The sequence below is a fragment of the Dreissena polymorpha genome, chromosome 13, assembly GCF_020536995.1.
Source record: "Dreissena polymorpha isolate Duluth1 chromosome 13, UMN_Dpol_1.0, whole genome shotgun sequence".
Lineage (NCBI taxonomy): Eukaryota > Metazoa > Mollusca > Bivalvia > Myida > Dreissenidae > Dreissena > Dreissena polymorpha.
In genome coordinates, this window is record NC_068367.1 from 22,320,382 (window position 1) to 22,338,134 (window position 17,753).

Below are 17,753 nucleotides of genomic sequence, written 5' to 3' on the forward strand. Positions count from 1 at the left end.
TATATAGTGGCAGTTGTTGATAGATTATCAGTCGGGTTAATAGTGGCAGTTGTTGATAGATTATCAGTCGGGTTAATAGTGGCAGTTGTTGGCTGATCATCAGTCAGGTATATAGTGTTAAGTGTTGGCTGATCATCAGTCAGGTATTTAGTGTTAAGTGTTGGCTTATCCATAGTTGTTTGATGATTGGCACTCGTTGGTTGACTAAAAGATGAGGTTGTTTGCACCTGTGTAAAGACTGTGTTTGCATGGCAACCTAACACGTCGAAACGCAGAGCAATAGACCCCATCCATGCCACCGGGTGAATTCTGTAAACAAACGTTCTAATAAAATTATTTAATTGGTTAAAAACTACTTGTATTTGGCCAGAAGGTAAAGCAGTCAGAAACTTTAATTATAAGTAAATGCAAGTATATGCATGCATTTTATAGTATCCATGCTTTTGACAACTGGCTATACTTCTATTTGAAGATTTACGCACTTAATTTGCAGAAAAGCCAACCATTGTGATGAAAACACTTTACAAAAACAACAAAAATAACCTTATCCATTTAGCAGTAACAGATGGGAAAAGGTTGGTGACAAGTGTGTCCTGGTCGGCATTTCCGTCGAACCTCCTCGCCCCACCGCCACGCGCAGTGTCCGGTACTGGTAGGAAGTGGATACCGTCCGTGCTGTACAGGATTTCGAACGTTGCCGTCCACTCCTGTCTGTCCGCGCGACCCTGCGTCACCACGCCCGTGACGTCATAAGGCGCAAGAAGGTTCACTTGAATGTAGTGCTCGGAATCCCCGTTTCTGCAAATCGGTGGTAGTCGTTCAGTGTTAAGGCGTTTGTAAAACCAACATTCGTAGATAGAACTCGACTTGTGTTATTTTATTTGTTTTCAGTGTGTTAATTATTTAACCTCGCCATATGGACCAAATACATCTCGAAATTAAAATTTTGTTTGAAGTCAATAAAACCAAAGAAACTGTAAATCTTTACCCTGCAGCCCAACCGCCCGCATAGCTTCCGTTCGCCGACAAGTTGAGGCGGCCCCGTTCCGCTCCTGTGAACTCGTCCCTCGCCGACGACGACGATAGTTGAGCATCCGTCACCGACAGTGGGTTGTTAACACCCAAAGAGCCGCTGCAGGCTGAATAGAAAATCTTCGGACAGTTAAACAGAGCTGAACAGACCGACCCTTTGTCCAACGAATGAAACAAACAACGACCGAAAGAAATGTCAATTTTAAATCTGATTAATCTAGTGTTCAAAAATACAAACATTACCTATATATGTATAGCCTGGTGTAAATTTTACCGCCAAATAAATGGCATATATGAAAATAATTTTAATATACTTCATCCTCAAGGTTAAAAGTACAGAAATAACTTAATTCTCGAAATGCGTTTTATACAAAAGCGAACGCCTTAACTATTTTGACACGCATGTAGATCTATCTCTTTGTTTTTATAATATACTATGGGTTATAATTTATCGAACCCGGTAACAAACAGCTCGTATTTTACTAATCTGTGTATCGACCACATCCGGAGAACCGGAGAGTTCGATCCACTGACCGCATCTCGATGTGTGGTGGAGGATTATGTTAGATGATTTGCGCGTGCTGACCCTTACATTCGTGAGGGAAACGTAACCACGACTTGGTATTTACAACTTCATCGCGAGATAAGCTGTGGACCGACTTCCTGAATTAAAGCATGAATAAAATTAGTAACAAGACACATGACTAAGCAGTATGATACAAAGATTTTATTCTATTTTAAAGAGACATATCGACGGTATTTCCCCTAAATGTATTCATCCATTAAGCAATGCATCTTTCCCTTTAAACATATACCCATGTAAACTCTTATGTCGTTTCTGTCTAAACTACTAACCAGTGGGACTCGAACTCAAGACCCTGAACGGATAGATTGCAGCACTATGTGCCCTTATCGGTACTATTATAATATGTACACAGGGTGAAGGATCAACGGGGTTTTCAGGGGGTTACTCACGGACTGGAAAGAATGTACACACACTGTTTTAAACTTTATTGTTACAAATATCTCAAGTTATTGAAATACATTTGAAAAAATCTTAAGTGCATAAATGACAGTTTTTCTTTCAAGTTTATGCCGATATCTTTACATGCAAGGATAAATCCTAGAATACGTCTGAAACCGGTGGCGAAATTTCACGTTGCGTGCAACATTACCGTTAGCATGAATTCTGTATATATCTAATTTTTGTACAAGAACACATGCTTATTAAAGAAAGTAATTCTGATGTATTTCACATTGCAATAAGCAGCATAAAAGACTGTCTTTTATGCACTACTTGAAATTCTGAAGAAAAATTGTTTTAAAAAGTTATTAAAAATAAAGCACAACTCACCGTTGGGTTTACAAAACTTTACATCCACTAAAGTTAAAAGGGGGAACCCCACAAAGTCAAGTGATCCTGCAACCTGGCAAAGGCAATCAAAGTCATTCAGAACAATGCGATACAGATATCCACCAAGAAACATTTGGTAAAAAAAATTTTACCACAATCCACGCAGTATATATTGTAATTACATTTAACGTAACATAACATCGTTGTGTCAAAATTGCGTATATAAACGGGAACCAATGACACAAACAGTAAAAATGCCAAATAATGCCTTATTGAGTGTTGATATGAATGTACCTCTAAAAAGTTTAATGATGATGTTTAAACACAGTTTGACTTGTTGGACAATTTTTCTATTTGAAACAGTGTAAACAAGAAACCGTCGGAGACGGGTGATGCTCCCCAAAGTTTTTTTTCACAATATTGCACTATATATTCAGATAAAAGGAAACGTCTAGTAGTTGGGGAACAAGAATTGCACAATATGTACAGTTTATGGAAAATTTCAAAGGGCCATAACTCTGTGAAAAATCAACCGACCAGAACCCACTGATAATATGCACATGTCCTCATGGTAGTGAAGCTTCCCATAAAGTTTCATTGAATTCCGGTCAGTCGCTGAGAAATAGCCCGGACAAAAATTGTGCACGGACGGACACACACACACACGGACAGACGAAGCGGCGACTATATGCCCCCCCCCCAAAAAAAAAATTTATTTTGGGGGAGCATAAAAATCAAATAATTTCTTCCCACGAGGTTTAAATGAAGTTTTAACATGTATAACACACCTTTTCTAGACATTAAAATGTCTTTTGTAAAGGTTAATTCTAAATTTGTACATGCTCACATTTATTGGGACTTGAAATATACAAAAGCAAGTCTAATCAATAAAAGCGATACTTCCGGCGACACAAACGCGTGCAAACAACGCACACTTTTTTAACGTGGGACCCCAACAGAACACAAAATGTACAACGGTGACGTTCGATTTTATGCGTGAACACTTGCTAAACTCGATTGGTCATGGGCGAGCTATTTGTTTTGGATATATACTATCACCATGTTCAAGTTTTGTCGAAAATAGATTCAAATGTTTTAATAACAGGTACTTTGTCTTGTTTCATCAGCTACCTCCATCACTTATACATTTTCCACTTTCATGTAGCGAACACTAAATTTTGACAGTTTTCATGCTTGTACTCAGCATGAACTATTAATCATTTCAAAACTTTTTCCAAATACAAGTTTATTCAAATACTTGCAAGTAATGAGATTGTGTCACCATTTCAATATCCTCACATTCTTAACCATAAATTTACATGTACGTTAAAATGGATGATAGAGGTTTCATCATACTACACTTTCCGTATAGCCATGAACTATTCCCAATGAAATATCGTGTATAACTTGTATGACTTTCATGTACTTCATCGTAAATGTATCTCCACAGAAACTACTTCTGCTGTTGTGTTTATTTAAAAAAATACGGTTAAAGTATGGTTGGACTTTATTTCACTGTAAACACAGCTGTTCGTCACTGGCGCCACATCTTTTTAGATACATTAATAAACGCGCCAATGATGGAAATCTACAGGGTTAATATTTTTTTAATGTTTTTCAACAACTGAATTTCGTATTAGTTAAAACTCTGGGTTTGTAGCGCGATTCAACGAAGTTTAATTCATTCTAAAAATGTACAGAAATATACAAACAACCCATTTGGAAACTTGAGGACTTGCTGCATTAACAAAAACATTGCATTCTTGCCGATCTAATAGATAATGCACGATGAAGGATTACCCCCTGTACGTCGATAATCCAAACTCAGTTGGATAATTCAAACTGAAGAAAAAAATGTCGGCCGAAACTGAAACTGAAACTGAAAGGTTGGTGATTATTTTATCATTTCTGCTAATTTAGTAACTATAAGGACGTAATTTTTTTACACATGTGATAATGAATGTCTGGCACACACATGCGTTTTGAGTTTTGCAATGATTTAATAGTTTTCTAGTAAAAAACGATAAATTTGTCTTCGGAAAAAGCTAATTTTCATGAAATGCGACCTATGTGTTGAATTATTTACACGTTAATTGACAAAAGAGCGAACGAAACTGTAACAGAGACATGCCAAATCATATCATAAATGTCCTTTAAATTTTACTTTTAACACATGTGTGTTTCTGTGTTTTTTCTTTCCGATCTCATCAATTACGTATTATTCCTTCCGATTTTATGTTAATAAAATTTGGACTTTTTGTAATTTTGAATATTTGATATTTCATTATATAGGGAAATACCGTCGATTTGCTCCTTAAATTGGTGGCAAATATTTTTAGAGCCGGGGCTTGGGCACATAGTATTTTCTTTATTTCGCTCTACGTGGTAGGACCAGAGACTGATAGAGGCATTCGTATGAAAATGCTTATTTATTTTCAACATTTGATTACAGTTTTATGAAATATACATTTTTCAGTACAACTTCTTTGGCGGAAATGGCGATCGATCGGCATGACGAAGAATTTGAGTCGTCATTTCAAGACGAAGAAGAAGAAAAGAAGAAAAAAAAGAAAAAAGTTTTACACGAAAAGAAAACACAATCATTTTTATGACGATTGCTTAACAATGTGCTAAAATGCTTTTGGTGTCAGCAATTAAGTAAATCTCGAAATATTTTACAAGAGTGTTAATTTTACATAGATCTTTACATAAAGACATCTGGCAGTTCGACTTTCTAATTTTAGTTTGGAATTATCTTTTTCGACAATTTCATTTACTTTTTCCAGATTTTCAAACATATTCATTTTATTTCGACGTATTTTTTAATTGATATGGGTTTATAAGCGCATTGTATCAGGCAAATAACATTTTATCAAAAAGAAACGTTTATTATGTCACAACTAAACATAAATAAACGTGTTCTTAGAAATAAATGACTGGAGTCTTTATTTCTGTCGCCATTTTTTTCTTCAGTTTGAATTATTCTACTCAGTTTGGATTATCGACGTACAGGGGTTGAGGATAAGACAGTCTTATCACAATAATATTATCATATATATTTGTAATAAACTGCCAAACCATGTATTAGCGCTATTACATGTTCTTAGAGCCTCCTTTTTGGCATTTGCTCGATCTATTTGGAATGGATACCAAAGTATATATTAGATGGGCAAGAAGCAAATGTTTTTAGTTCATGCAGCAACTTGTATATATTGAAAGCAAGCGTTTTATGTTGTGATTGATTTAATTAGGTGGAAATTGCATAACATAGGAAGTGATCATGTAGATATCTTAACATATTGGATTGCGAATCCGAGAATAATTAAAATGCAAATTAACTATAATGCTATATGCCTGAATTACTTTGTCCAACGTGTTTGCTTACCTCTCTACACATCGAAACAACTTTTTGCCAATAGCCATATTCTTTGCCGACATTTGAAGACTAATTTCAGTAATCAGCAAAAGGTCCATTTCTCACTTATATAATATTTTACACGAATTGATTGAACTGGATATGCTCTATCCCTTAACCATGAATCAAATGAAATAACTTTTGAAACAGTCTTTCTCAATCGTGATATATCGACTATCTGCGGAATCCTCCGTAAGATATACATGTATTGATTTATGCAATAAAGCATTAGCCGATTAAGCGTGTGTCTTTCTATGAGTTCTTTGAAATCGACTCAGAATAATACAACGAAAAAGCAGTTTTCAATCGTATCTTGGAAGATAGTTTTAATGCATATAGACAAAATGTGTTGTTTTATGAAGGTCAATGAAAAAAGCCCCTGTAACTGAAATTATTGTACTGCATACAAAACAGGCATAAATTGTGTCGCGTTCTGAGAAAACTGGGCATAATTCATGTGCGTAAAGTGTCGTCCCAGATAAGCCTGTGCAGTCCGCCGCTTTTATGGTATTTTAAGTTTAAAGGAAGTCCCTCCTTACCGGAAATCATGTTTAAGCGAAAAGTGTCGTCCCTGATTAGCCTGTGCGGACTGCACATGCTAATCTGGGATGACACTTTACGCAAATGCATTAAGCCCAGTTTTCTCAGAACAAGGCTCATTTGATTGAGTTTCTCTTTGAAAGCCGTTGCTTGGTGCGAGTGGTATAAAACAATATTGTGCTCTTGATAAGAACCTACTACTTGTACTTAATTAAAATAAAGCGTTCTTTTAAACTACATTGCATATATAAATGGATTAAAAAATAATGTAAGTTTCTTTCTGGTCAGTAATATAAGTAACAATTTCTGCAATGGGTATTGTGTGGATCGTCGCTTTACGTGACGCGTGATCAGATAAAAAATATCTGAGCAATACTTTTAATTTTGATTTATTAAACCAAACTACTATATCAATTAAATGGAAAAGTGGTGTTATCGCTGTTAGATTAAATTACAAGATTAAAACCGATAGTGAAAATCACATCGAGTTTACATGTATATAAACATTATAACAACCAGATTTGATAAATTATCTATAAATTATCTATCACATTTGAGTACAAATGGAGTATACCCATGTGATTCTGGTTGGTCAGCCATTTTGTTTTAACACCCAGGACACATCTGTGAAGCGATATATGAAGCTATACAATATTATAATTTTTTATTCATGGAATTAATTTATTTCTTTAAAACACTTCATTCTTTCTAAAATTATATTTTTTCTTTTTAATTTAAATCTCATTAGCGGAACAACAAACAAACTAACAATGGGTTTAAAAACAAACGCTTTAATTTTTGTGTTGTTCGCGATCTCTATCGCGGAAATAAGGGGTCAGGTGGGACAGTGTACAACACTGACGCCGTGCGCATGCGTATACGACGATGGCGTCATTGTCAATCTGACGTCACTTTCTAGAAACGACGGCTTTCCAAAGTAAGTTTTAAAAAAGTTCACCAATTGTATCAATTTTTCCATTTGATTATAATAGTATGTGTTTGTTGCTATTGAAATGTTTTTAATTTTTATAGCAATAAATAATATATTTATGAATATAGGTTGATATTGTCTACAAGTATCACAATGACCTGTACGAAAAATACTATATATTAACATGCATATAAATGATAAATACATGAACACGTCTGTCAGAATTCCTGTACAAAACCATGGTCTGAACAAAAGTGAAAAATTCGCTTAAAAACATAAATACACCAAATAAAATGTTTTACTACAGAACATGTGTACGTGACATCATCTGGAAATTGGAGCAGTTTTAACACAGAAAGAATGAACTCTTGCAAATTGTTTAACAGAGCTGATTTTGAATTTTAACATAAAATAATTACAACTCGACTCTTGGCCTTTGGATGTCAAATTAACGTTATTGTTATTCGTCAGTTTCAGTAACAAGACTGACAATCACGGTGACGTCTACTCGTGGAATCCGTGCACACCTTTCTCCTACGTGGGACCCAAGAACAACACAGAATGTACAAACGTGTCGGTAAGTTTTTAGCATTCCACGCGCAACAGTTTCCGCATTAAAGGGGCCGTTTCATGATTTGGTAAATTGACAAAATTTAAAACAAAATGTTTCAGAATCGAACATTTTCGTTGTAGTTATAATATTTATGAGGAAACAGTAATACTGAACATTTATCGTGCTCTAAAATATCCATAATATGCATCATTTGACGATTAAAATAACTGAAAATCATAAAGCGTTGCAACGCGAAACGATTTAATAATTTTGAGACTTTTGTTGTTGTCGTTAAATTTTGTGACACTACGAGGATTGCTTATATAGAGTATAAAATACAACACTAATTTTACCACATGCTATACCCTGTTTCCCACACATGTCGTTAGCATGTGGCTATGATATTAATTAGTGAAAACATCATTTTGAATAATAAATAATCATATTATAACTAACAATCAACTTTTCTTAAAAAAAATCACTATCAAATATATATATAACAATGTATCCAACTCAAAATCGCCCGAAAACGGGGTGCATCGCTTTGAACAGCCATAACTTCATCAATTGTGCAGCGATTTTCACGATCTTGGTCTTATTCAACGCAGAACTGAGGTTCCTTTCTAGAAATGTATATATCTTGTTATATTACAACAAATGCTGGGTCAAATTTAAGAAATAACACGATACACAACTCGCGTAATCTACTTGACACCGATCAGACAGAATTAATGAATGAAATCTTCAGTTGTAAAGACACACCTTCGCATTGGACCAATGAAATCACTCGTGTGTTTAAAGTGTCGGTTAGTTGAAATGTATGTAAACAAAGGTTTCAAACAACGCTGGACAGTTAGTTTTGATGCATAATGCAACGTCAAGCACGGTAAGAATTTTTTTTTCATACGTTTTATTGAATTATGGTATCGAGGTCCGTGAACTTTGTAGGGAAAATGCCCTTTACTCCGTGAAGATTTCAGTCATTTAACCAGTGTGATCGATGTTAAGTAGGTTATGCGAGTTGTGTTAAAAGTTGACCCAGCATTTATAAAAAATATTGCAAGACATGTACATTTTCAGAAAGGCAATTCATTTCTGCGTTGAATAAGACCGAAATCGTGAAAATCGCTGCACAATTGATGCAGTTATGGCTGTTCAAAGCGATGCATCCCGTTTTCGGGTGATTTTGAGTTGGATACCTTGTTATATATATATTTGATAGTGACTTTTTTTCTGAAAAATTGATTTTTCGTTATAATATGATTATTTATCAATCAAAATGATAATTCCACTAATACATATCATTAATATAATTCCCATGCAGTACAACCATTACATATTTTTTTATTACACATGTGTAATACAACATTTTTAAGCGTTTTCATTTGCTTAGTTTTCGTTTATTGACCAATCGCATTTTGTCATTTTGCTGAAATGACGTTGCAACGTCAATTGACGTCACGAAATGTAAACAACATTCGGGATTTATCATTGTGTTTGCGTAAATATTTTTATCCCACTTTTACAGCGAATTCGGTTGATTAAAGCCCCGTTGATTAAAGGGGCCTTTTCACAGATTTTGGCATTTTTTTTAACTTATTCATTATATGCTTTATATTGATAAATGTAAACATAAGATCGTAAAAGCTCCAGTAAAAAATCAAGAATACAATTTAAAAAAGGAAAAGAACATTGCCCGGAGCAGGTTTCGAACCAGTAACCCCTGGAGTCCTGCCAGAGTCCTGAAGTAAAAACGCTTTAGCCTACTGAGCTATTCCGCCGAGTACCCATACTGGACGTATTTTATACCTTATATAAGCAATCTTCGTAGTTATACACAATTTAACGACAAAAACAGAACTCTCCAAATTATTCAATCGTTTCGCGTTCCAACGCTTTATAATTTTTAGGTTTTATAATCGTCAAAAGATGCATATAATGGCTATATTAGAGCATGGTAAATGTTCAGTATTACTGTTTCCTCACAAATATCATAACTAAAACGAAAATGTGCGAATCTGAAACAACTTTTTTCAATTTTGTCAATTTACCAAAGCGTGAAAAGATCCCTTTAAATATCATCTATAATCAACGGCAGGAAATGACGTCAATATTTCGACGAAATGACGTCATATATCCAGCGAAATTATCCAGTCAAACTAATTTTGTTTAAATAAAAAGGTTTACTGAATAAAAAGTGGGATAAATAGAATAATAGATTAGTGTTGATTATAGATCAAGTTTTTCATGCTCGGCACGAAAACGAAAAAGCACTCGCCAAGGCTCGTGCTTTTTGTTTTCTAAGCCTCGCATGATAAACCTGATCTATAATCAACACTTACCTATTATTCTCTATATTTAATTTGCTCATTCAAAAGCATGTGATAAAAAAGATCTGACACTCGTTGTCATATCATACCATATTTTATTAAACTCGTCCAGGAAATACGTTAGTAAGCTCGCCAAAGGCTCGCTTACTAACAAAATTAATGAACTCGTTTAATAAAATATGGTATGATATAACAACTCGTTCCAGATCCTATATGTATGAGAACGGATGGCCGAGTTGTCTAAGCGATAGACGTTTACTCCAGGGGTCAGTGGTTCGAGCCCAGTTGAGGGTTACTTTTTTCCTTTCTGTAATTGCAATATATTTTTTTACTAGAGCTTTTTATATCTAACGTTTACATTTATCAATATAAAGCATTTAATGACAAACTTCAATACATGCCAAAATCTGTGAAAAAAGCCCCTTTAAACTTAAAAGTGCCCCACACATTCGTCAATTCACTAAGCTCGTTACCTTGTATTCACCTATCTTATCTACGCAATGATAAGTCCAATATTAAGTTTAAGCACACCTATTATTTGCGTTCGCCACGCAACGTTTGCTTCAACTTATTAAAACATACGTCATTCATGTTTTACATACATCATTCAAGACATTTTTTCAATAGATCATTCATGCACTTTACCCAATTTACTTATCGGTATAGCTCAGGTATTTCAAGTGTACCTTTTCGTAGTATTTTCTTAATTGCACTCAATGGTTACTATGCTGTCCGTTTGTGATTGAAAAAGTCGACACAAATAAAGAATGAGCAATCGCAGATGTTTACCGGTACTAATAATGCTAGATGTGGCAAATATATATGAATCCCTAGAAACATAACCCGCAGAAAACTTCACTCATCAATCAAAATTATTTTATTTCTTAAGCTGTTATTTCAGGAAAGCTATAAAATACCAAACACACAAGGAACTTTATTGATACTAAATGGTGAAAATGCGTCGAACACTTCTTCTATCGCACTGATTGTTATTGACAAATTAAAAAGTGATACAACACATTTGCTGTATTTTGATGATTATATAGATTAGATTGTAGCATATAGTTTATTGACCCGTTTACTTTCTGTTTTTAGGTGTGCATGGTACGACACGGTTTTCCAAGCGATCTCTACTTCAATCTCGGAACTGAAGACAGCGCACAGTTTTCTGTCGACGTTAACGGAACGCTGAAACTGACGTACACCAAGACGGAAGACGGCTTTCAAAGGTACAACCACAAATATGTGGTTAATGATATCCAATGCGGGGAAAGGGAGATATTACGATTAAAACATACAGTTTGTATACACCAACACCTCTGGCAAAATCGTGAAACATGCAATTACTGCTAATTTAATAAGTTTTGGTCTATTCATTCGGGCGATCCAACGAGAAAACATTAACATGTGTATGCCCATGTGCGCTCAGACATTCAACACCAATACTTTTCACAACCTTCCCCATGTGGACTCTCCGACACACTTGCATTCACTTTTGACTCCATTGGCCATTGTCGGCTCGGGTACTACTTAAAAGTACCACGGGTACTCTTAAGCATACCACCATGTAACCCGGGAACGGAAAATGTACTCCTAACAACGTACCCAGCAAACTTACGCTAAATTGATCGTCGTAAAATTATCGAATTTTATCGAAAATCATAATAAAAAGTATGTTGAAGCAGGTTTTGTTCAAATAGAATATTGTTTCCATATTCAGTAGCGCGTTTTACGACATGGGATTTAAAGCGGGAATAAAACTTGGGTACAGTTTAATATTGACACGGTGCCTTTAAGCGTATTTTCCGTGGCGGTGGAACATTGTATTTCCCGAGCCGACAATGACCATTAAAGCACTTATCGAATACAAATACGGAATACATCTGTATACATATGTGTTCTAACGTTTCAGCCGCACACACCTTGTGTAAAACATCAGCTCACGGGTACCCATTCTTAAAGCGGGGATATTGTTTCAGTCTTTATGCATGTACATACGTATGTGTGCTTATAAATTGTAAGTGCGAGTTCAGGTACAAACTTACACTCATCAAAGAATTTGAACTTTAGTTGGTTGCTTTGATTATCGTTTTAATGTAATGCATTGTATGAACATTGCAAAAAATGCGATTTTATTACATATGTGTGTGGCAGAGCTGTCAAGCGCAATTAAAATTAATTAATTAATCGAGAATTAATCGGGATGCGCTCTATGTAAAGGGGGTTTAACGTATAAGCAGTAGCACAGACTAATCAGGGACGAAACATTCCGCAACCCTAGATCTTTTCGTTAAAATGAAGAATCTTCTAAACGAAAACCCCGTCTATGCAAATAGTGTCGTAATAGATAATCTTGCGCGGTCGGCACAAGCTTATCTTGGACGACGTATGGTGTGCCCTCCATATGCCTGTTCAATTTTCAGGTCAGCAGAAATAAGTCTTCAGTGCCTCGACAGTTCCGTCTTCGACTTTTTAGTCATTCAAGGGGAACAAGACATCAACAACGACACGATCGTTTATGTACGGGTGACTTAGTTTGTGTCGTAGATAGAATAAGAATAATGTATATTACAGAATAAGAGTAATGTATATTATAGAATAAGAATAATGTATATTATAGTAGAAATACAGCTTTAATAGCATGTGCAGAGCATTTTCTAATATTCATGTGACACTAAACATGTTAACGTGCTTCGGCAAAAAGAATACCATTTCAAAGTAATACTGTTTTAGTTCTGTAAATAAGTGGAGTAATGAGTGCATCAATTTTGTCTGCATAGACATTCGCATGGAGTCACCACTCTATGTACTAGTACCACGGAAACCACAAAATATAAAATAGCGAACACAAGAAATACGATTGTTGATATCGTTACTGCGAGTTCTAAAAGAGGCCCTCAATGTCAGTAGTAAGTACATATACTGTGCATGTTTCTGTATTTTTTTTCTCCCATAGAAAATGACGCTGGCCAGCAAGTGGGCGTGTGCGTACGCGCCCAAAATTGATCCTGCCCTTCCTTCTGCGGGTCTTGGAGGCGGAGCCATCTTCGCTATTGTGTAAGAGCGTTTTGCCTTTGTATGTGTGGGATTATGCAGTTGATGTGATTTTTCAATGCTAAGTTAGTAAGTCATCGCTTCAGGAACAGCTCTATCTCAGTTACTTTAAAGAACCTTAGAAACACAGTTGACACAAATCACTTGCACGAATGTTTTCCAGTGCTTAATACCACGTTTTTTTTCTGTATCAGAAATGCAACGACACTGGACAATTAATATACAAGGTATTTATGGACAATACCAGTTTGTTATCAGTAAACTTGAAGTTTGAATTAGTTTTGTGTCGAAAAGAATATGTAAGACTGTGTTGCAGTATTTGTTAGGAAACCGTTTTAAGTGGCGGGACATCAATTGGTTTATGTGCGTATTTGTATATGGGCCGTGCACTTTTAAAAGGGGATTTAATGCATGTGCTGAAAGTGTCGTCCCAGATTAGCCTGTGCAGTTCGCACAGGCTTATCAGGGACGACACCTATCACCAAACTAGATTTTTGCTAAAAAGATACTTTCCGTAAACTTAAAATACCATACAAACGGAAAGTGTCGTCCCTGATTAGCCTGTGCAGACTGCAAAGGCTAATCTGTGACGACATTTTTCGCACATGCATTAAACCTCCTTTTCACGGCTCATACGTACTATGTGGCCTTACTGAGGGCGTGGACAACATTAATGCCATCTTTTGTCATGACTAGCTGTTCTATCTAAATAGTGCATACTAATACAAGGAATAAACAATTGCAAATGAATAGATAGAGGATATTTGTTGGATATGGTGGATTATCGATTTTAATTTTACGAGTGATCATAGAAAAAAATATTTTCACGGGTGGCGCAGCCACGAGTGAAAATATATATTTTCTATGATAACTCGTGAATTAAAATCGATATTCCACCAAATCCAACAAATTTTCTTTTTATGTTGTGCTTTTTTTACAGTTAATATACATTGTTAAAGAGTTTAATCAAAGAATTTCGCTTGGATAATGACGTCATTTTGTCAACAAAAAAAATGCGTCATTTCACAGTAAACAATGAAAATTATCGATAATTTTCACTGATAATTTTCACTGTTTGAAACAGTGAAATAGAGGATATTAGTTGGATCCGGTGGATTATCGATTTAAATTCACGAGTGATCATAGAAAATAATGTTTTCACGAGTGGCGCAGCCACGAGTGAAAATATATATTCTGTGATCACTAGTATCGTTCAAGAGTTTAACTAACGAATTTTGCTGGGATAATGACGCCATTTCGTAAAAAATGGCTTCATTTCACAGTAAACAATGAAAATTATCGATAATTCTCACTGATAATTTTCACTGTTTGAAAAAGAGAAATTATCAGTTTTAATTCACTGATATTTCTCTATAAACCACCGGAAAGCTTTAAATAAACAGTTTTAATTCACTGATATTTCTCTATAAACCACCGGAAAGCATACAATAAAGGATATGTGTTCATGTTTATTATAGGTATTTATTTTGGAGGCTTATCATAATGTGGGTAGGTCCAGTATAATAAATTATTAATACAGTGTTTAATACTGGGCTGCAAGAGGGCTTTGTTTCATCATGACAACAACTGTTTATTTATACATATATTTTGAAAACACGATTTTCGAATTAAAACATTTCACATACGAATAAACTTTTCCTAACATAAACAAGATTGTTTCACATGAAAATAAAGTTGATGCTATACTCGGAATAATCTCAGGTACAACATCATAATTGTCACGACTGACACACAAATTGAGCTTATATTTAGTGGTAAAAAGTATCCACATTAAGAATAGCATATTTAATATATTCTATATAATTTATTGTACAGTATATAAATACTTATTTATAGACATTTGTTCTTAATTAATGTATTGATATATGAGCCGTGTCGTGCGATTAATGGGTCATATGCTACTGGCGACCGCGTAGCTACAGACCAGCCTGAAGATCTGCGCAGTCTGGTCTGAAGCGAACCCTACCCACTAACAATATCATGAAACCTTGCATTACTCTATAGAATACAGAAAAGCAGACTTGCAACATATTGCTTAAGACTTATTTTCGCAGGACGCGGATTATAAAATCTCATAACGATGGTGCACACAACCTGTAAATGTGGGGAATCGTATGCTGTTTATTTTGTATATGGGCGGCACAGGCTAATCAGGGACGACACTTTTCGCTTTAATTATATTTTTCGTTAAAATAAAGTCTCTTCTTAGCACAAGTCAAGTTTAGGCGGAAAGTGTCGTCCCTGATTAGCCTGTGCGGATTTCACAGGCTTATCTGGGACGACACTTTACGCAAATGGATTTAACCCAATTTTCACAGAGCGCGGCTCATAGGTGCTTATAAATGTATTCAAGTTATGATATTCCCACCGCCCTCCTGGTTTCAGTCTCTTCAGTCTGATTGGTGGGTACCTTTTGCTGGGTGTGGCCTATCAAGCGTTCGTCAAGAAAGAGAGTGGAGCCCGGCTGTGTCCTAACCACGAGTTCTGGTTCTCCATTCCAGGATATTTCAAAGTATGGTTTTAAAACATAAATTACTCTAGTATCTTTTATACAGGGACTTACTATTTGGGATTATTTAAAACAATTGTTATTGTAAAGCAAGAAAAGAGTGTATTAAAAATGTTTTCTCAATGTTTTAAATTATTGACATTCGCGAGAAACATTAAATGCTCTAACGCTGAGCTTGTCAAGCTTTCAAGTTTACCAGCGTATTATTTGTTAGAAACAAACGCAGTTTTCACATGAGCGATAAAAGGTGGTATACGTGCTATAATACCGATTTCAACAGATGATAATCGAAAACAAAATATAATGTATAAAGATGTTCTAAGTAGGGAGCGCTATTTCGCCTGTTCGAAAATTATTGCATGCTTTCTTTTGAAGTATGACAATTGTCTGAAAACTGTCATTTTGCAAATCTGTGAACAATATGCTGTTACGTATATGATTGTCATACATTAAAAGAGATGATGAAGAATTGGAGGTGTATTTTAATTTTCTGTCATGATACAAAACAGACTTGCTTGATGATGTCGCTGACAGTAAAGATGTACTTTAAGTAAATATTATTGATATTGAAGCTATTTGATATTCAAAAAAGGTTTAGTAATGCTTTAGAAATGGACATAATGCTGGCCAAATGCAAAACGTGGTTAAAGTTTATTGCTTTTTCTTAAAGTGAGGCTTAGTTAACTAACTTGTTCACGTTAAAGAGCGTTGGTGGGTTTTGAACTTTTACGTGTCATGAAACAAAATTTCTAAGTGAAAAAGAGGTCATAAATTGGTCATATTAGGCCTACTGATTTTTAGGTGTTGCTTTCTCTGATGGAAACGTTGAAACTGAAGATGCATTTTAAGTTTCATTCCGATAATTTTAAAAGTATGCAATATATTTGACTCAGTACACATACGTTTTTAAATAAACAGAAAGGTTTGTGCTAAACATTTTCATAATGTGAGATATATGTTATTTTTCAGAGCGGCAAGAAGCCACTTTCCGAAACCAAGGGTGGTGCCTACGAGAGTATATAGGCCAACAAAGAATATGATCAATGCAAAATAGAGACTCAAAATCCAACGTTCTGTCTGCATACTTATATACATAACAAATTCACAGCATATAAATTATTATAGCAGATGCTACATATGTAATGTACGTACATGTATACTTATACAGTTCACGTCTGAACTGATGTCTGATGTTGTGTTATGAATACTCTACGAGAAACTGTAGTTTATCAGTATAAAAATAATAACCTACGCCATATTAATTAAAATGTTGTAAAAAAAATCATAAACACTAATTCATGGATTGATAATCGCTTGTATTTTTCCAGCTAATTAACCTAATCAAACACCTTGTGTAATTATGAATTCATGGAGAGGTCAATTCGGAAAGGTATACAGTGCTTTTCGTGTTGTATTGGTGCATCAAATATAAGATATAACTGTAAATGTATGCAATATTACAGATTATGTAGGTGAACGTATTTATTGTTATTGTTGATTTGCAAAACAAAATGCACCGTGATACCCGTTTATAATAATGTTCTATGCTAAAGTGTTCGTATTGAATTAAATATAGATTAAATTTCGTTTTTCGTTTCTTACACATTTTAAGGACACAAATACCGCCTATCTCAAATTCTCAAATGCAGTCGCTGTATATCCAGAAGCTGCAATATGTTTTGTCCATGGAACCAGAGACGTACATATTTCATCAAAACTTCATAATTCATGAACAAATATCAATACACCTGGCATAACAAAAATTAAGCAATTTATAAATCATAACACATATTAAGCAAGTTGTTGATATTACAAATAACATATTGGAAGAAAACGGCTAATATTCTGCAGTTATGAAGGCAACAAACATGTAAGCATAAGAGCCATTATCGTATGAGGCAGGGTATTAATGTTTCTGAAGAAAAATCATAATCACATAAGAATTTTTCATCATGGAAATTGGACTATAAATCTGACTAAGAGTGTTGACATGTTTTTACCATAGCCATATAAG

General features: G+C 34.9%; 2 protein-coding genes across 3 annotated transcripts in view; one reads left to right on the forward strand and one right to left on the reverse strand.

Moving 5' to 3' along the window:
• LOC127855671 (lactadherin-like) overlaps window positions 1-1,442 on the reverse strand; it is a 3,049-nt gene extending 1,607 nt beyond the window's left edge. Inside the window, exons 1-5 of one of the 2 annotated variants that reach the window (XM_052391426.1) lie at window positions 1,276-1,442; window positions 989-1,139; window positions 544-798; window positions 144-309; window positions 1-71 (exon numbers count right to left, since the gene is read on the reverse strand). The exon at window positions 1-71 is cut by the window's left edge and continues 143 nt beyond it. In XM_052391426.1, coding sequence (XP_052247386.1) covers window positions 1-71; window positions 144-309; window positions 544-798; window positions 989-1,139; window positions 1,276-1,351 — 719 coding nt within the window. In that variant the 5' untranslated portion in view covers window positions 1,352-1,442. Of the gene's footprint in view, window positions 108-143; window positions 310-543; window positions 799-988; window positions 1,140-1,275 lie in introns of both variants that reach the window. The other variant, XM_052391425.1, reaches the window with a different exon arrangement.
• A 5,467-nt stretch (window positions 1,443-6,909) lies between these two features.
• Window positions 6,910-17,324, forward strand: LOC127855936 (uncharacterized). The gene is made up of 7 exons (XM_052391852.1): window positions 6,910-7,278; window positions 7,744-7,849; window positions 11,251-11,384; window positions 12,579-12,675; window positions 13,112-13,212; window positions 15,616-15,742; window positions 16,709-17,324. The coding sequence occupies exons 1-7, from the start codon at window positions 7,112-7,114 to the stop codon at window positions 16,760-16,762; spliced, it is 786 nt and encodes a 261-aa protein (XP_052247812.1). The 5' UTR covers window positions 6,910-7,111; the 3' UTR covers window positions 16,763-17,324.
• The last annotated feature ends 429 nt before the right edge of the window (window positions 17,325-17,753 follow it).